General features: G+C 48.2%; 1 protein-coding gene across 2 annotated transcripts in view; it reads left to right on the top strand.

Moving 5' to 3' along the window:
- TBC1D31 (TBC1 domain family member 31) overlaps nt 1-20,164 on the top strand; it is a 1,687,314-nt gene that overhangs the window by 56,050 nt on the left and 1,611,100 nt on the right. For both annotated transcript variants that reach the window (XM_069621570.1, XM_069621571.1), the window contains exon 2: nt 17,727-17,873. In XM_069621570.1, coding sequence (XP_069477671.1) covers nt 17,727-17,873 — 147 coding nt within the window. The remainder of the gene's footprint in view (nt 1-17,726; nt 17,874-20,164) is intronic.

The following is a 20,164-nucleotide window of genomic DNA, read 5'->3' on the forward strand; positions in this document are numbered from 1 at the left end:
ATTACATTTCTTGTTATAAAAGGACACCCAAGTGTGTTCTTGAATGGGATTGTCCAGTTTCGGAATCTTTGCTCCGGATATTTTATTAATTTGGGTCCAGAATTCCCTGAAGTCTGCATTAATCAGAGTACGTAGCTTAGCTTGGTTGTCTCTGAACATAAGTTCAACTTTCAGAGATTTCACCAAGTTTCTATGCCTTTGACATTCTCGCTTCTTAAGCGAGAGGTACTGGCTTATTGGCAGCTCCCTTTTAATCAGTGACTTAATAGCATGATTCTTTTGTGTTTTGGATGATTTTATTTTTGAGTTTAAAAAATTGTGGTATACTGTCTCCCCCCGGGTTGACATTCCCGCACAGACTGATCGAATATCCTCCATAACACACTGATCCAACGAGCTACCAAATAACCGAGCAGTGTTCCCCCTTCAGAATCCTTTGCGCTGTGCCCGTGTTAGCCTGGAACAATTTGGCATACAACCTGTTGCCCCAACGGCTGGTTAAACAGCGTCTATTAGGTATAACTGGAACCAGCATAGGAGAACAACTGTGAACTGAAACAAGTCTTCCAAGAGAAATGTATTACCAAGTGATCACTAGAGCCTAGATCCCTGAAGCCCAGCTTACTGCAGTAAAGTTCAATGACTGTAGACAAATAAAAGTAATCTATCCCTGAATTCAGTTCCCCTCGATGCCAAGTAAGAATGTCTTGATCTGTCATCTGATGAACACCTAAAAGTTGCATGTTCAAATTTGACATAAGTGTGTCCCACACCCTTCCCCTACTACTGTTAGTTGGACTTGCAGACGTATTATAGCCTGACCTTCAGCACAGTATGCATTGAAGTAACCCAGCAATAATCAACACATGTTGATGCCCCTTGGATAGACTAGAATCGAATAAATCAGTGTGATACCCCTCTAAGGATATCCTAGCCAGGTTCCAATATATGTTCACCAACAAGGCTTTCGTCACCTTGTCGGGAAACATCACCTGCACTGCCATAAGGTCCTCCCCTGCCAACCACAATTTAGATGTAAGATTTAAGTTGTTATCTAGTGCGATGGCCATCCCTCCACTGGGTCTTACCTTTACCCTCAGAACTGCAGGTATCGAAAAAGTACAGTACCCTTCCAGAGTGAAGTTGCCCACTGAGATAGTTTCCTGAATAAAAATAACATTGTATTCATGTAATGCCGCTACATCCCTCCACATGCATAAGGTTTTTTAAACCACAAATATTCCAGGAAGTAAAACTCAAGTCAAGAGTGCTAGGATTGATTCACACCAGCTGATAATGCTGTGAATGTTTTATGGGCGGACCCCACCCATGACCAATCCTGATCGGCACCTGTTTTGGCAATAGATGGTAGCTCAGATTGTAATGATGCCAAGACTTGCACGGTAATTCCCTCCAGGCTGCTCTGCGGTAAAGATGACTGGAATGGAGGAGCCAGAAATAACTTAGCCTGTTCACCTGGCTCGCGATCAACTAGTTCACAGCCCAACATTTGTAAAATCATCCTCTGCCCCAGACAAAATTTGCCACAATATCCGAGTAGAAATATGACACCATACGATTGTTGCTGGTCTGTGTGAGCGGAGTGAACTCAATATCCCCGGAATGCAAGGTAGGAATCTAGTTAAATACCTCTAAAACTCTGGTCCTGTTAAGCCATACCCGGCTATGCTTTTGCTCATTCACCACCCATCCCAAAACATTAGAAGGACATCTTGTGCTAGAGTTGGAGGCCCTTTGGTGTAACTGGAATATTCAGTCTCTTCTTTTTTTTTTTTTTTTTTTTTTTTTTTTAAAAACATTCTCTATTGGGATTTTACAACAGTAAACCAAAAAGGCCATGCACCGGCAGTCATACACAAAGACCCCCACGATCCCCGGCCCTCCCCCCCAGTGCTTAACCCTCCCTCACACTTCCCCTGGATAAAGCTGGATGTTTTAAAACAAAAATCAAAGTTACGTGTTTTCAGAAAGTCTGGCAGCATGTTGCGGTGAGGACCGCTGGCTGTGTGCCGGGGACGTCGACTGCAAGTCTAGTTTATCAGTGGTCGAGATAAAATAAGTTATGTATGGGCCCCAAATGTCAGGAGGGCGAGCGTGTAATGGCAGTGTCTTGATGAATCTGGTTTCTACATCCTTGCAATATGTGATGTCTTTTAGCCATCGTTGCAAACTGGGTGGCGGTCCTCTCCCCCAATTACATGCGACTCTTCTATGCGCTAGGATGAGCAGTAGGTTTGTCAGCTTCCGGACTGTACTTGGAAGGTGTTTGGTAAGACCTAGCAACGGTAATATCGGTTCAGAGTTCAGTTGTGTTCCGATTATCACCGGCGTTTTGTCCAACACTGAGCTCCGGAAGGCGGCCACCACAGGGCAGGTCCATGCCAGGTGCATGAAGTCCGCTCCAGGGGATCCGCATCTGATACATGCTGCGGATATCATCACCCGTTGAGCGTGCAGTTTCGCCAGGGTACACCTGATGGAGGTAATTAAAATGAATCTGCTTGTATCTTGTATTGATTGCCACTTTTTGGGTGAGTCTCAATATATATTCCCAGTCGTCGTCTGCAATCGTGGCGTTCAATGATCTCTCCCATCTCCTTCTGGGCCCTGCATCTGGCACCTTCACTTCTTTCAGGAGGGATCTCTAGATGTTTGCTACCAGGCGGCCCTCTCCCTGAGCTTGTATTGCACTGTGCAGTAATGGCCAAGTAGGAGGTTGTCATGGAAATGTAAAGCGTACCGCAGCCTGAAGTAGATAAATGTATCTAAGGCATTACTGCCTCCCTTCTCTTGAGCCTGCTGTGGTGATAGAAACCTGCCGTCCGGAAAGAGATTGCTCATGGTTTTCACCTGCAGTTTTTCAGTCCATCTCTGGAAAACATTTTCTGAGGTGATGGGGATTCCCGGAATGTGGTTCACTGGAAGAAGGGGGGAGAATCTGGTCTGGACCGCGCTCTTCTTAGCCATCTTTTCCAGATTGTATATCTTGTAAAGACTATGTTCATCTGTGTTCAGGGTGTTTGTAGTTTGCCGAAGATGACGGCGCGTAGGAGATATGGCGTCGCTAAGGCTCTTTCTATTTGAACATGGGGTCTAATGAAATGCGTAGTATACCAGTGGCTGAAGTATTGAGCCTGGCTGCCTAGTAGTAGCGTTCCATGTCTGGGAGGGCAAGTCCTCCCTGTGTTATAGGAAGAGTCAATGTGGTGTACGCCACTCTTGCTACTTTGTCCGCCCATATGAGATCTAGGATCATGCTCTTGATGTGTTGCAAGAATCTTTGTGTCAACACTAAGGGAATGTTTGAAAACAAGTATAGTAGTTTTGGAAGGATGATCATTTTGGCCAGCGATATTCTGCCCCAAAGTGTGAGAGGAAGCGCCTTCCACCTGTTTACTTTGGTTTGGATGGTTTCATTGCCTTCTCATAGTTATTTTGCATTATATCGCAGTTGGATCTGGACATAAAAAGACCCAGATACCTAACCTATGAATGACGCATCACTGGGTTCAGATTTCTGCTGGGATCGTGCAAGAAGAGATTGTCAGGGCCTAGAGAGAGGCCTCTGTGCAGGTGGTGGAGCCTGAGATCCGAAGCTAAGGGTTCCATGACAAGAGCAAATAGTAGAGAGGATAGGGGGCAGCCTTGTCCTGTTCCTCTCTGCAGGTATGTCGGCTGAGCGTTTGGTTCCTAGTGTAATGTTAGATATTGGTCGTTTATACAGGAGGGAAATTAATTGTATGAAGCGCTTGCCGAGGCCCATGCGTTCTAAGACTACATAGAGGAAGGGCCATTTGACTGAATCGAAGGCCTTTTCGGGATCTAGTAGTATCGCAAACGCTTGGTTTTCGGGGTCTAAGGCTTCCATTACACCGAACATTCTTCTTATACCAAACAATCTGTTTCTGCATGGAATGAAGCCCTCCTGATCTGCCAGGACCATGGCGGGCATCAGAGGAAGCAGTCGCTTAGTAAGAATTTTTGCGTGGATTTTATTGTCCAGATTTATTAGTGAAATAGGTCTTTACGAGGCACAGTCATTTTTGGGTTTGCCGGGTTTTTTGGAGGAGAATTATGTTGGCCATCTAAAGTGTTGGTGGTAGTTGGCCATTGGCCAGTGCCTCGTCGTAGACCTGAAGTAAGAGTGGAGCCAGGAGATTTGCAAAGGATTTATAAAATTCGCCTGTGAGACACTTTGGGCCGGGTGCCTTTGTTTGGTAGTTCTTTGATTGCTTCAAGGACTTCTTCAATAGTTATGGGTTCATTGAGCGGTTCACGGAGCTCTGTGTCCGTCAAGTACAGCTCAACTTCATCCAGGTATTGTGCCAGCTCGGTGGGACCTGCAGTGTGGGAAGACTTATATAGATTTTGATAGAATTTACGAAATGTTACAACAATGTCCTCTTCAGAATAGACAGGATTACCAGTGTGGTCGGGGACAGATTCGATCATTGTAGGTTTTTTTCTCAGCCGCCACTAGTCTCGCCAGGAGCGCCCCCGGGTTTCTGCCCCTCACCATAACGGTGAATCTTGTGGTGACTCATCAGAAATGTTATTTCTCTGTCCGCCGCTGTTCTGGAAGTTTCTAGTTCCCCTTTCAGCGCTGCCAGGTTCCGGGGGTTATTCGCGGCTGAAAGTGCGTGGTCAAGATCTTTTAGGCGGGCCTCACTTGAAGCCAGCTCTCTTCTCGCCAGCTTGAGGATCCCGTTTTCTTTTGCTAGACAGACCCCTCTGATGAAGCACTTTAAGGTTTCCCAAAGTGTACCTGCTGAGGACACGGAGCCTTGGTTGACCTCGATAAAGGATATTACTTCAGTTACTAGGTCATCTGCGAAAACCTTGTCTTGTAGGGCTCTGGGCTTGAACCTCCAGGGAGGTCTGCTGCTATTGTCACGAGACGTGACGCATTCAAGAGACACCGCAGAGTGGTCCGATATGGATCTGGGAAGGATTTGGCAGTCACCCCATTGACACCGACTGTGTGAAGATACTAGGAGGTAGTCAAGTCTTGAGCTGGTTTTGTGGACCCAGGAATAATAGGTGTATTCTCGGGCGTCCCTGTGTTTGTATCTCCAGATATCTCTAAGGTCGGATGCTATGCATATCTCAGTGATTTGTAGACTCACCTTGGAAGGGGGAGTCGTCGTGTTGTGTGACTTATCATTGCTGGGGTCAAGCGCTGTATTGAGATCTCCACCCCAGATGACTGTGGCCCTCCTGTCTGATTCCAGGTGGGTCATCACCCAGTCAAAGTTATTAGGTCTGTCTGGGTTCAGGCCGTAGGAGTTCACCAAGATTAGTTCTTCCCCTTCAACCGTCCCGTGCACTAGCAGTGACCTGCCCTCTGTGTCTTTACTACTCGATAGTAGCTTGAAGTTAGTTGTCTTGTTAATTAGGATGGCCACCCCCCTGGCATAGGAGGAATGGGAAACAAAATACCTGTGGCAGCCCCAATCTCTGGCCCAGAGATTTTCTAAGGTAGGGCGCAAGTGGGTTTCCTGAATAAGAGCTATGTCGATTCTATGTCGACATAGATACTGCGTTATTTTCCTCATTTTGGTTGGCTGGTTGCCGCCTTTAATATTCCATGTAACTAGATTGAATGTACGGGTGCTTTTCTCATTTTTTCAGCAGTGTCTTCGGCGGTTTTTTGTGTCTGTGGTTTCAAAGCAATTGTTCCTGTGTATCTGCTGGAAGGTGGCCAACCTCCGGAGTGGTGGGTAGAAGCGTGATGGTGTGAAGTGGGACTGGGCGCGGGGCGACTTGGCCACCACCGGAGCATGTGTGAAATTATGAACTTTACTTAACTTGGCAACCCCCAAGTTGCCGGTTGTCTCCCCCCTATTTCACAACCAACCTCCAACCTGCTCGTAATCTTTTCCCACCCTGTTAACATCCAGCTAGTGGACTTTAACTTTGCTGTGCAAGGGGCGCTGGGAGCCTCCCAAGTTGCGTGGCTCTAGGGTGTTTGCCCTCTCAATGTTCTCCGGTGGAATTATCGTCATACTTCTGTTTTTCTCATCGCTGTTTCTGGTGACTGATTACTGCACGTTTCTCTGCGCTCTTTCTCTCTGTGGTAGTACCGGGTTGTTGTTCGAGGGTCTGCACCCTGCCTTGTCCAAGTAAGAGCTGGCTTCTTAGGGTGATTGAAAGAATTGGGCCTTCCCGTTGTGCTGTACTCAGAGCCTGGCTGGGAAGAGCATTGAGTAGGGAATCTGATTGTCACAGAGCCTGTGTTTGATGCTTGTAAAGGACCTTTTTTGCACTTGAACAGCTGGTGAGAAGTCTGGGTAGAAGTGAATAGTATCTCCGTCGTGTTGCAGTTTGCCCTTCTCTCTCGCGAGTCTCAGGATCGTGTCCCGATCTTCGTAATTAAATAATTTTGTGATGATTGGGTGAGGTGGAGCCACAGGAATCAGTTTCGTTGCTGGAATCCTATGAGCTCTTTCGACAACGAACAGACGTGGCAGCGCATTGGCGCCGAAATGTTATGTGCATAGTGCTTCATCGTGGTCTTCCATTCTTGTCTGCAGTTGCTGTTCTCTGACCCCGACTATCCTCACGTTATTTCTCCTGCAACATCCCTCCAGGTCTTCATTTCATGCATTCGCTGTTTTCATTTGAGCTTCCAGTGTTGATATTCTTGCCGCCAGGGTCGTTGTGCTGTCGTCTAAGTATGACACTCTCTGTTATACCATGTCTAGACGCTCTGTGTGATTGTCGAGTCGGTGCTGCAGTTGATCTACCTTGGAGGAGAGACCGTCAATTTTACTATCAAGGTTTCCGATTCCAGATTTTAACTCGAGGAGGATTTCTCTGATGTCAAGGGGTTGAGAAGGGTCGGCTTCTTGAGATGCATCGTGCATCAGGGATTCAGTTCCTTCCTTAGACCGGGGTATTTTGGATGCATGACTGGCCTCAAAGTTCAGCTTGCTTTGCGACTTGTCGGTCTTCCCCATGATATATGTTGGAAGGCCTGATATTGATACCAGAACTGCGGTGATAGCGAGATGCTATCCGAAGCGGCTGATACAGCGCGGGTTCTGGAAGGTCCCTTTGTGCTTATTTTTACTAGTTTGCGGAGAAGTTGTTAAACTGACAGGACTGGTCTGTGCTGAGTTGATCTGGGAGTTGAGGACTAGACACTTGTGCAGCTGGGACACCGTTAGAGATGGTGGGTCTTTGGAATGTGTCCTTGTATTACACTCTGATGTTGCTGTTCGTGCCACTCAGTTGTTTTTCCCGTGAGTTGGGGTGCAGGGCTTTTCGTGGTTTACTCTACGCTTCTGAGCAGTTGTGAAGTCTTCATTTGATGAGATCTCAACGCTATGCCCTCAGTTCGGTCTTACTTGGTTGGTCGTCTCTTGTTTCGTGGCAAAAGAGGGAGCGTACTGTCTGTTTATTGACTTCTTTGCTGTTCTCCTCTACGGTCCTCCCCCAGTCGTGTCTACAAGGATGGGCGGTTTGTGCCGTATTGTGTGATCCTGGGCTCTGCTCGGATGCTGCTTCCTGCCCAGTCGATAGGACAGGGTTGTATGCGCAAGAGAAGGACGTGGGTTATAGCAAGCCACCTAGTTTTAAGTGTCAGTGAGTTGTTGCGCTTGTAATGCAGTACCTTTTCATGGTAGCAGCTGTCCTCTCGTTGATTGCAGTATTTTCTGCTGTGTGTCGCTCCCGTTCCCAAGCCGGATCTGCTGTGAAGTTGCAGGCCTCTCCACTGATTGGGGTAGTTGCCTCATTTGATTATGTCCAGTTGGTCTCTATCTTGTTATGATCTGGGCGGATAGTGCTTCTGTGGTCCTCGCGGTCCAAAGGTGGATTAATGCTACGTTAATCCTGCTGTGCTCTTTCTGGGCGTTCTACTTTGCGGGTATCGCCGGATGGACTGTGTAGCCAGCTGCACACCGCTTGCTGCTTGCCTCGATGCCTCTCCTAGCGTGGCCCGAGTATGACTGTCGGAGGAGGCGAGTATCTTGTCACATAGAACCTATTGCTTTTCTACGACTTTGAGGCAGTATGGAGTTCCGCGGTTTAACTGAGCAATTGTGTTAATATGAAAAATAGGGGCGGAACTCATCACCGCTTTTCATGGAATTTATCAATGGTAGGGTTCGCCCCATGGCAATACCTTTAGTTCTGGAGGTCGGTTCCCTTCTGGCTGTTGTGTTTATCGCAGATTGTCGCGGGGACCTTTTGCGTAGGTTTGCTGCCGGATTACAGTTTGAACTTTTACTCATGTGATCGAGAATCCTGGAGTCGTTGGGGCTATGTGACGTATAGGGTACGGTGCGCTCCACGCTTGTGGCCTCTCTCGCCGAACTGGACGGGGGGCGTTATACATCGCAACCGCGGGATGTGATTACCACAGTGTCGGGAGACAGGGTTTCTCTCCTTCGTCTTCTCCGTGGGATGTTGTTCGCCGTTGGGGTCCGCAGGGGGGTAGGCTGGTTGCTGCACTCCTTCCGCCGACTCTCGATGATGGGCCGATGCTCCCGCCAGACGGCAGTCAACGTACCCTCAGCGGTGTTGGAGGAGGCTGTGCTGGGGCTGCAATTCCAAAGCAGGTTGATCTGCCTCTGCGTGGTGGGGGCCACACTCGGGCGCCTCTGCCTCGGCCCGTAGTCGTGGCGCCTGAGCATTCAGGTCACGGCATTAGTTAGTTCTCCTTAGCTGGTGGTGAGAAACGTCGGGGCACAGTCATCAGTTGCTTTTCAGTGAGCGGGTATAGCCGCCCCGTGGTTGAGCTCCTGGGATGCTCACCAACAAGCCGTCTCACACCGCGGGTTGCGTTTACCGGCCCGTGGGAGATTTTCCAGGCGGCGATGGGGTGACCAGGGCTCAGCAATCTTACAGGCGTGTAGTGTGTTAGCAGGTCAGATTCTTAGCTGCTGGTCGATCGGATCGCCGCAAGTTCAAGCTTGTTGTATGGCGTGATTCATGACGGTGATTATAAGCTGAGGAATGGGTTGACAATCCACCGGAGCTGCTGCGATTAGACAGGATTCATGCAGGGCCACACAGGAGCTCACAAGGGAGCGGCCATCTTGGTCGGCTCTCTAGCACCCTCTCGGAATAGTCGGTCTCAAACAAATATGCTGAGGGTGCCTGCCTGGTCCCCATATGTTCGGATTGTACCAAAAGTCTTGGACCCGAACCGGTATGTTAGAAAGATTTCCCAATGAAAGACTTGAGGTAAGAACCTCCTGGGGTCCCCCTGATAGGTTTGAGAAATGATCCATCCCCTCGGAAGCACCCTCCCTTCACCCTGTAACCGAAGGCTCCCGAGGCGGAATGCTTTAGTGGGAGTCCACAGTACCCCCCTCAATAAGCCTGGGGACCCAGAGAATGGTTAATTTGGATTGCTGACCTCCAACTGCAGCATCAGTTAGTCTTCGGGCTGAGATGGATTTGAGTTCTTTCTGTGATGCAACCTTGGGTACTGGAAGACACCTAGACCGACTATTCGTCATCGGACCGGGATCCGTTCCAATCTCTGTAGATCTCGTCTCAGGAATACCCAGAGGGTCTTGCATAGGTAAAGCACTGTGGCCCTTACCCTGCGTCCCCTTTCACTCCTCCCACCTGTTAGTTGCCTATGACGAATTGTACTTCTCCATTAGTTGGGATTACAGCCACCTGATTGTTTAGATCAATAATGATATCCGAGCCTGACAGTTAATATACATGTTTTTTTGAGTTATTGGCAGTTTCTGTTCTCTGCAATGGCTGTTTTTATTTTTTACTGTGAGCCATTCTCTTCTTCCTTTTTCTGCTCCTCTGTTGTAAAGGCTGTGGCGAGAAATTCTCGCCCTTCGCTCCGCTCTGGCTGATCTAATTTGTCTTATTGGGTGAGCCACCTATCATCACTGATGCATCAGCAACAGTCACTACCACACTTCCCTCCGGTTCACACTAAATAACTTCTTCTAGAAGATCCCTTCTTGCCAACAGCATAGATGGCGTTACCATGCAGTCGACCATCGGAGATGAAGAGTCCAAAGCCTCAACAGACGGACTATTTTGATCATACACCTCCCCTGGCCGATTCAGGTGACTTGCTCATGCCACAAAGCCCCTCTGGCCCAACCCCTCCCTGAATTTAGATGCAGGCAAGAGAGGGTCCATAGAGTTCCAGTCCCTTAGTCCAAAACCCCTCATAAAATCCTCTACAAATGACAGTTTTTGATTCAAGACATTTAAAATAGCAGCATTAGATCTAACAGCAGTAGAAACCAGTTCTTATTTCTCATACAGCGCTGACAGTTCTTTGTTTATGTTGGTGAAAAGTGGCCCCAGGTCTTTCCTCTTGTAGGACCATGGTTTGTGCCGAGCAGGGATTTGTTCCAAAAGTCCCCCGTAGGAGATGTTAAAATTGGAGTCTTCGATCTTTCACACCTAACTGACTGACTCTCTATAGGCCAGTCCATGGTCTGTTATAATTCCTAATTGCTGTTCCGTTAATTAGGTCTTGGATCTCGATCTCCGCTTCCACCATACGCCGACACGTCCTTCTCATGCTTTGTGGAGAGCCCCAAACCAAAGATTTCGACTGCCACTCCTTCTCTGCATCCAACTCCATGGAACCCCTAAGCGAATACAGTCGCCTTCTCAAGAGGGGGGGGGGGGGTCAGCCCTGTTGCGTGATGGCCCCAATTGTTTATCCAATTCCACTTCTGGCCATGGACCATCACTTCCCTTAGCATTTTTTTTTTTTCGAAAGACAGACCTGCCAGACTGTGATTTTAAAAAAGTCACACCTATATATGTGTTCCCAATCCGTAAAAGCTCTCTTTCCGTGGGAGCAGTCACAGATGGAGCTTTAAGTTGGGATAAAGACACCCCTTGTACGTTCTCCCGTTGCGGACTCATTGTCAACGCCACCTCTCCGAAGCATGGACTGCTGGTCGGCCCTTCCTGGAACATAAAGGTATGGGCCTGGCTTGATCCAAACACAAAAGAGTAATTACTTGTGTCTGCGGAGAACCGGCAGAACTGATTGTGGGCACGCTCCTGTGCCATCCCCAAATCTGGGGGTAGAAATTGGGGTTTAGGCCGGATGTGCAATCTGAAAGATAACTTGCTTCGCTGACTGAGAAGAATTGTGAGTTCCCAAGATAGAGTTTAAGGATTTGGGGAGAATACACCTCCTAGATCGTAGTAGGGCTGTGGTGGAGCCTGAATTACCCAAGCTAGAATTCAAACCATTTTCCACACTCCCATTTGCACCATTTGACGTAGTGTCCTTACCGAGAATACAGTGGGCAATATCCTCAACTGATGACAAACCTCCATCCGGTGAGGTCATAGTGGAAGGACTGATAGCGTTCAAATTGGTGTTTGGCTGCTTGAAAGTCACCAGATGTATCAGCTCCACAAAACGCTCTTATAGGGTGTCTCTCTCCTTCATTGAAGCAGAATATGCTGGGTTCACACTAGCCGTGTCAGTTATTGTATTGGGAGTAGTGTGAGGCAATGGTGTGCCCACTTCTCCAGCTGTAGTACCTCTCCTGATCGCCAGAGTCCTTTTAGACATTGTGTCCATGAATACAAGAGATGTAGTAAATCCGTAGGGCCCTTATGTGTGATGTTGGCAATTACGCAGGGCAAAAAACACTGGCGAAGTGAACAAGTCCCACAGTAAATAAAGCTTTGCAGAAAACCAACTCTGAGCAGAGTCTAAAGAAGAACTTTTTGTTCATTTTGTAGCTCTCCCAACTCCAAGACCTCAGAGCTCAGACTCAAAGGCTCACAGTCCACAGTTGTCAGATCTTGCAGGGAAGTCACTGATGTTACCCTACGGAGTTCACAAATTCCCAGGAGCAATGGTCTAACCAAAGCAGTGTGCGGTAGACGGAAAGCCCTGACTGCCACTCGCACTCAATCCGGGATGTAGAGCAACTATCTACGCTGTTTAAGAAAGGAGAGTAAGATTGATGCTGTTGCCACACTAGGTAGGTAAGTTAATGGATAGAGTGCTCTACTGAGCGAAATAAGGGCAGGAAATGAGAACTATGAGACAAAGACAAAAACAAGTGGCTCTGAGTATACGGACGGAACAGTGCAATTCTGTCCGGCCTGCTTACCTTTCTTTTTGCCAAATAGCACTGCTTCACACACACACTGTGTTCAACTGGGCCTCCGCTGTTATAAACAACCGTGGAGCAGCCCCTCTTGAGGCAGCGGTACAACAGCTCAGCAGCGCAACAGCCTCCTGACCTCTCTTCGCTCTGTTCTGCTCCACTCTGCTCAAGATTAGAGGAATGGACCTCTCAGCGTGATCATGTAACGCTCACCTGGCTCCCACGGAGGTGCTGTTCTAGTCTGGGTTGCTGTGACCTCTTCTAAGGTGATGCGCAGGGTTCGGAAGACGGTCTGGACCGGGCCCCCAAATCTGGCTTGTCTGGCTCGCAGAAGTATCCTTCTGTAGGCGAAAATAGGGGATTAACTCTCTGCGGGGTAATGCAATCGGCCTCCCACTTTCCCCTCTCACCCTCCTCGAAACCCTTCTGTGATTCCCCGTAGCGTCTCACCTTAGGGTCTGGAAGGACGAGCTCTCCATCCTGCTTCTGATGCAGGGGCGCGTTGGTATCCAGTTACTTCACTGGATTTTCGGATTGGTGAGAACCAAACTTGCTTGGCTTCCAGGTAAGTTTTTTGATAAGAGGTTCCCCTTGTGTCCATGCATTAATGTACTAATGCTAGTGTCTTTTTCCCCATAGGGGCCGGGGTACGGAATGCCGGGGAGCAGGCACCGACCCGAGATGAGAGGTGAAATCCTTGTAGAAATCAGGTAAGTCTTTAATGAGCGTTTTTTGGCAATTTCTTTTTATTCGTTCATTAACGCAGATTTCCTTTTTCCCCTTAGGGGCCGGGGTCCGGAAATGCCAGGATGCGGCGCGGACCCGAAATGAAGAGGGAATGAATCAACAGGTAAGTCTTAACATGGAGATTTAGCTTTCCTTATTCCCTTCTCTCTCTCACCTTTTGTTCTTGCCTTTTTCTCCCTAGGTACTGGGGCGTGACTGCGAATCCGGATGGTCGCTGCTGAACATGGAGGCGCCCTGTAAAGGTGAGTGGAAAGCGGCGCTGCAGCGATCGTCGCGATGAGCTTTTAAATAAAAGTCTTCCTTTTCAGGATTGTCGGCGAGATGTCTCCGGGATGCGGATTTAGCAGGTAAGGACTTTTCCTTCTTCTGTTCTCTTCTTCTCTTCCTTTGCAGGTGATCCAGGATGCTGGCAGGCGTGGCAGAAGTCAGGATGCAGGAGCAGACAGGGTGAGCGTCCAGCTGCTAGATGCAGAACAACGCGAAGCACGTGTGGCTGTTCGGGTGGGGTTTAAATAGCCTTGGAAGATGTTCCAGGTATGTATCCTTCCTCCAATCAGGTACGTATCCTTCCCCGACCACGCCCGGATGGTAAATTAGTCCCACAGGTAAAGTAGTTCCCTTCAGGCCTCAAGGAGGCCGGGATCCTGCAGCATGGTCTGCATCAGGTAAGTGCACCCAAGCACTCCCATAATGAGCCTGGCGCCTATGGCGCCAGGATACTGTCCAAAGGGCCCCTACATGGGGTTGCTGGGTCTTTCCTTGGGGACTGGATGTCCGCTTTCGGGGACGCAGGGCTTGAACCGGCTCCCCGGGAGCGGGCATCATGACAGATCACAATCAGCACCGTCATCAAAACTCACTGAAACTCACGCCCGCCTCTGCCAATCTCTTACCATCCACGTCTGTAAACCAAAGTTCACAGACGCAGGGCTGATAGTACTGGTGGATGAGGTTGTGGCCCACCATGTTGAGCTATATGCAGCCAGGGATAAGATGGACCCAGATCTGGGAGGCGGTGAGCCAAAAGGTGTCAGCAGTCGGCTGCATCTCCCGGGACGGGGAAGACTGCCGCAAGCGTTAGAATGACCTGCAAGTTCTGGGAATTCTGTCCCGCCATCGACAGGACAGCATGGCCACAGGGGGAGGCTCATCCGCTGTACTAGACCTGAAACACTGGGAGGAAAAATGTATCACCATGATCGGCATGGAGGGGATTGAGGGGGTTGGAGAATCCAAGGCGGGCGCTGGCACACATGAGGCTGAAGGTGAGTCAAACACCCCCACTCCCCTGTACATGTAACTTGAACAGCTCGGCACAGCATCCCCCAGTGGAACCACCCATGAGCCGGACATTGTGACTGGGGGCAGTGCGTACGAGCCACCAGAGGCTCCTACGGCAGCACCCATGTGCCAGTGCACCAAGACCACCCCTGTGAGCTAGAGCAGTGGGGTGGGCAGCCAAGGGACACATCCAAGCACCAGGCACCACACAGCCATGGTGGTGGCACAGCAGTACCCCATCGGGACCTGGCAGTGACCAGTACCAGACCCCCCGTCCCCTCAATCAGCATGCATGCATGCAGAACAGTTGTAAATGGGTACATAAAACATACAAGCCAGTCAACGGCTAGGTCACCAATGTAGCCCTGCAATGCCACCACGGCCAATTGCATTCTGCCAAACTCACCCCCCCACCCTCCAGCACGTGTCCCCCATTACAGCCAATCCACTACCAAATGCAAGCAGACCAGCCCCATGCATCAGTGCAACAGCCCCATGCATCAGTGCAACAGCCCCATGCCACACCCCTCATCATGTGATTACTGTAATGTATGCCAAAACACGTGAGGGAATGTCTCCTAACGCCACCTCCTATTTCCCCTACAGGCACACAAGCCACACCAGAGGCGTCGAGGGACGGGAATGTAGCAGGGTCATCTACACGTCCGACCTCCCACACCACCCACCTGCAAAGGGGACGCACATCTACCCCTCGGCACAAGACAACCCCCACCACATCTCTCCACAGCAGGGTCTCACCCACACTAGAAGCCCAGCCCGCCAGGCGCACACCTGCTCAGTGTGGACGACAGTTTGGCAGTCCAGGCTGCCAGTGAGGACACATCCTGACAGCTACCACCCATGAGGGACAAGGGGCAAGCAGCAGCAGTGACTGCTAGCATGTGGCAGCATCCCGACACCTGGCCACAGGCGACGTCCCACCCCACCACCACACCCGACGACTGACCTGGCCGTAGTCATGGAGCGCCTAAGTGAGTTAGAGGAACAGCAGCAGCAGATGGGGGAATATTGCTTCTGTGCACAGCCGGTATATGCAGGGGATCAGTGAGGCCATCCAAACTGTCAGAAGGAGGATGGTCCGCAACAATGCGTGGACTAGGAGAGCCATAGAAGCGTGCACAGCCTCACTGACTGGATTTGGTCAGAGGGTGTGCGAGGGCGTCTCTGCCCAAGCCCAGCAGTTGAGGGAGGGAAACACCCTCCAACGCCAGAAGCTGCAGGTGACAGCTTTTATACCATCCACCTGCGCTAGCTGCGCTCACCGGATGCTACAGGTTGAGAGAAGAGGGCACGACCATCATGAATGTCTTGACTATTGTTGGCCTGAGTGGCCTTGATATAGACACAGTGGTGGGTCCAAGGAGCAGGGATAGTGTGCTGGGTTGTTGGTGGTGGGTGAGGGGGGGGGTCAAGGGGGTTAGTGTGCTTGGGTGTTGGTGGTGGCAGGGGGGGTGTATTTTGAAAAATGTACATGAAAAACAGTTGAACAAATGACATACGAGGATATTCATTATTGTGTTTTGTGCTCTTTAGTCACACTGTGCAGGTTGTCTATTGGGTCAGATCAAGTAACTAAAAGTAATTGTCTATTAGCGTCTGTCGGGCCAATCTACCTCCCTCGCTCCATCTCTCTGGGTGTCTGCCCTGGCTCCTGCCACATGGTAGTCATCTTCGTCTTCCTCTGTCTTCCTCTGGTTGTAGCCGGTCAGCTTGGCGGGGGTGGGGTTGGAAGAGGCACATTCCTCCTTAGGCAAATATTATGCAGCATAGCACAGACCAGGGCATACATCAGTGCCCCTCCAGGCACCTGAAACGTGCTTTAAGGAGTCCAAAGGTGCCTCTATGCAAACGCGAGTCAGGTGGTGGACATGGTTGTAGGCGGTCTCATGTGGTGTACATGTGTCACAGGGCTCCCCAGCTACGCCAGCTTCGGATATCCGATGTCACCTGCATGTAATATTTGTCTCATGCATGGGTCTGCAGTCTCAGTGTATATGACAATTGTTAGCTGTGGGCATTGTTGTGTTCATCCGGGCCATGCAATGTGTATGGGTGATGAGTGTGCATCATTTGTATATTATGCCATTGATTACTTGTTCTGTAAATGCACACAGTGACTTTGTGGCGGGGGTTCTCTAGCATGTTGAGGGTTTACTGCACATGGGCAGACAGCTGTGACACAGGTGAACATGCTGTTCAGGGTGCAAGGCATAAAATAAGCAGTGTCGCAGAGCAATTTGCTATGCAATTAGTGTAGGTTTACTAATTAAATTGTCACTTGTGTAGAAAAGTTAGCTATTTAAGTTACCCTGTTCAATGAAAGCACAGTTCACCCTGCATTCCTCTCTTGCCTTCAGGGCTCTCTACGACCTCTTTTCTCTGTTCACTGCAAGTTCAAAGGGGCTAATGGAGAAAGTTGTGCAGCAGAAATCCTCCCCTTCACTCGTGCAAAAAAGGCCTGCGTGGGAGTGCTATGCACATTTTATTTTTCAAATAATTGCAAACCAGAAATAATCGGGATAATACTGTTACTAAGCTAACTGTATCCTGTCTGCCAAAGACCAGTAGATGTTAGTTATTTTTATTTTTAAATGGCTTTCAATTCCTTTTCTAAAAACGTAATAGGTTACATAAGGCATAATTACAGTATTGCTACTGTAAAACACTGCATTGTCTCCATGCTTTAAAGTGAAGTGCATCTAAATCTCAGTGTCAACTAGATTTCATTTTGTTGGGGAAGATGCATTATATTGACGAGTGGACACCTTTGCTGAAGGCTGGAGGTAATTCTCTGCTGTATTATCGCCGGTTTTTGGCGCTAATACTGCAGAGATTGCACTTGTGATACAGCTGTATTTGCGCTTTGTGTTGTCAGCGCTATTGGTGCTGGCTGTAATTGTGCCGGCAGTAATAGCACCGGTGCCTTTTTGGGTCTGGCAGTATTTGCGCAGACTCGTGATCTGGTGGTGCCGTATTGGTGGTTTAATACCATTACTGCCGGATTTAAAGTCTACCACTCAACTTGTGATGAGGCCCTCAGTCCAGTGTAGCTTGACGGTGTAATAATTCTCTTGTCTAAACCAACACAAAAAGGTATTCATATGTGAAAGATGCTCTACTTAAATATGTGCAACATTACTTTAGTAAACCCCATCCTCCTACTGCATCTGGTTCAACAAAGAATGTAATGTTCAGGTAGGTTGTTAAACTGGTGTTGATCACACATAGAGGGGTTAACATGCCTTTCTTTCTGCATAGATCTTTTTTTTTTTTTAAAGTATGGGAAAACTAAAAATGCACTGATTTTACATTGTGTAGACTTTTTTAGCCCGTGGTTTATTAGAATTATCCACTCCTTCTTACTTCGTTGAGTGCAATAGAGATTTTATTTAGTAGTTTTTAAGACTTCCTTGGTAGCTATAAAATAAAAAGTCAATATTTTACATAGATGAATACTGATGCGCTATTTGGAACATTTAAGCTTCGAATAATGTTTATAAACACTATAGGTAATCTAATTTAAATTGTAATTGTATGAGCTTCAATTTTAATTACTTGTTTGTGTTCTCTTTTCAGTGTCATTGTGAATATTATCCATAGCGCAACATCTTATCATTCAAAAACAATACGGTTTTTACATGTGGCCTTTGATAGTACAGGAGACAGTTTTCTTGCTGGAGACCACCAAGGGAATGTCTATGTATTTAATTTGAACAGAAACCGGTGAGTACACACAAGTGAGTATAAACTGCTTCAATCTGTAATGGGGTGGGCATGGAAGCAGAGGAGGTGCGCTATAAAAATGAACATTACATCCAGCCGGTGACTGTCAACCTCAAGAGGGACATTTATGCATTTATGTTGCCTGCTCTGAACATCTTATGTCACAAATATCTAGTGCGCATGACAAGATGCAAGAGCGGCTGTATTTAATTGATCAGGAAAGCTGCTATCACAAGGAGTGTTCACTAAATGGTTGTGAAGTAATGCTTTCCCTTGAGGTGTTATTGGATCTGAGATTGTTACTTCTGATACAAAACCTATTTCTCCTCCTTCTGCAACCGGTTAGTGCCTAATTGGTGCAAGACTTAAAATCCTCTAAACTGTGACAAATTATGTACGCATGTAGTGGCCCGCAGGGTGCTGGGAAGAAGTGTTTGTTCCTGCTCAATCTTTTTCAACATGATGTTGATTAGGCTTTTGTAAAATATCAACCCTCACCCCCCCCTGCCACCAATGTGAAGACCCCACCACACGCTGGATTTGTACCTCTCCCAAACCCCTTCTTTCCCAAAAGTATCCTGTCTACCACTCACTTAAGTGTGGGTGCCGGGGAGGGTGGCAAAGGGCTGGTATGCTGCAGTCAGTTGTGGGGTAGAGATTAGTCAACCTTTCCCTCCAGGCAATGGCCTCCCTATATATTTGTTTCCCACATTATTCAGGCAAAGGACAAATACCCCAAAATGGCCTCTCTCCCTAGGCTTAGCCACAGAAAGCTTAAGAGAGGGGTAGGTTAAAGTGGCACATGTCTACACTTCATCTGATGTCCACCAGTCTCCCCACAGGAAACTAGAGCAAAGATGCAGACTCCTGTTTCCCTGAAGTTGGAGACAGTCTGTTCCCCCTATGGTAAGGGTCTAACCTGCTCTGCCTATGTTCCATTGGACAGGCTTCTTTATACAAAGGAAACTGCCAATTGCAGAGTGTGGTCTAGCCTCCCAGAACAGGAGCGTTCTTGCCTCTTCTTTGTCTGCTCGCCTTGAAGCCGATCACTCCAAGGACCAGTCACCAAGTGGTGTTTTTTATTTTGTATTGATCTATTTTTAGGATGTTTACTAACCAAGTAAACATACCCTACCTGGGGGCATCCTTCCCGACATCAGAGGCTCTAATAAGGCTATAGTAAGACCATCTCTGGACAGAACCAGACGCTCTTGTTCATGGTACTATGAGGAGCCACGAATGAGACGCGGACACAGAGACGTGTTTGTGGGTACAAACTTTTATTTAAAAGAAATGGGGGTTGGAAAATACCTCACTTACCCCTATTGTAGGAGGAATATCCCCTACCTCAACCAAAAACGAATGGGTCAGTCCAGTGTCAAGCTGTCCAAACAAAAGTATGTCTAAATAACAGTGCAATGGATACTGTCTCTTGTTATTCACAAGTGCTCAAATATTCAGATTCAATTAAAAAATTAAAATCCAACAAAAAGGGTTGCAATGACCAATCTGCACAGTTACAGGGACCAGCTTCCTTTCCCAGTTTCCTTGTGTCGGTCTAACCCATTCAAAAAGAATAACCAAGTTCCAGCAGGATTACCCTCTCTCCCCTTGGTCAAAAGGAGTTCCAAGGAACAATGTCCATAATCTCAGGGAACAGCTTCCTTCCCCTGATTCCTTGTATCATTCTTACCAGTTCAAATAGAATAATCAAGTTCCAAGAGGATTACTTTCTCGCCTTGAGGTATGTGAGGAACCTGAGTGCATCATCACTTCTACTCCCCCTGGATCTTCCACTCAGGTAGCCAGGGAAAGGCCATCGCTCTTGGATCCTGACCCTGGGGGTGGAGACGTGAGGGAGGATCACCTGGCTGCAGGGACCTTGGGAAGTGGGCAAGTGGATGTCTTTGGGTGAGACATGGTATAAAATAAATCCTGTAATCCCCCTGCCTTTTATAGGTTATCAGTCTTTTGCCCTTTCTGCCACCCAAAATGTCACACAGCCATTTTCCCTTAAGACTGGGATGAGGAAGAAGCAACTGGGAGTAATGCATACTTCCATTCATTTACATCACTCTAGTACTGAGACGAGGAAGAGGGCTATGGAGGAGTACTGTTGTATAAGTCAGGCATGTCCAGCTAATTGGCTTAATTATGGTCGGGCAACCAGAATGAAAGACAAACACCTGAAACCACTTACCAGGTCTCAGGTGCATAAAATGAGTGACCGCCCGCAGTAAGAGAGAACTATCCGGGAGAGGACCATGCTGGTGTGAACCTTCCAGGAGAGA

This window comes from Ambystoma mexicanum, chromosome 5q (assembly GCF_040938575.1).
Source record: "Ambystoma mexicanum isolate Mex_15411 chromosome 5q, UKY_AmexF1_1, whole genome shotgun sequence".
Classification (NCBI taxonomy): domain Eukaryota; kingdom Metazoa; phylum Chordata; class Amphibia; order Caudata; family Ambystomatidae; genus Ambystoma; species Ambystoma mexicanum.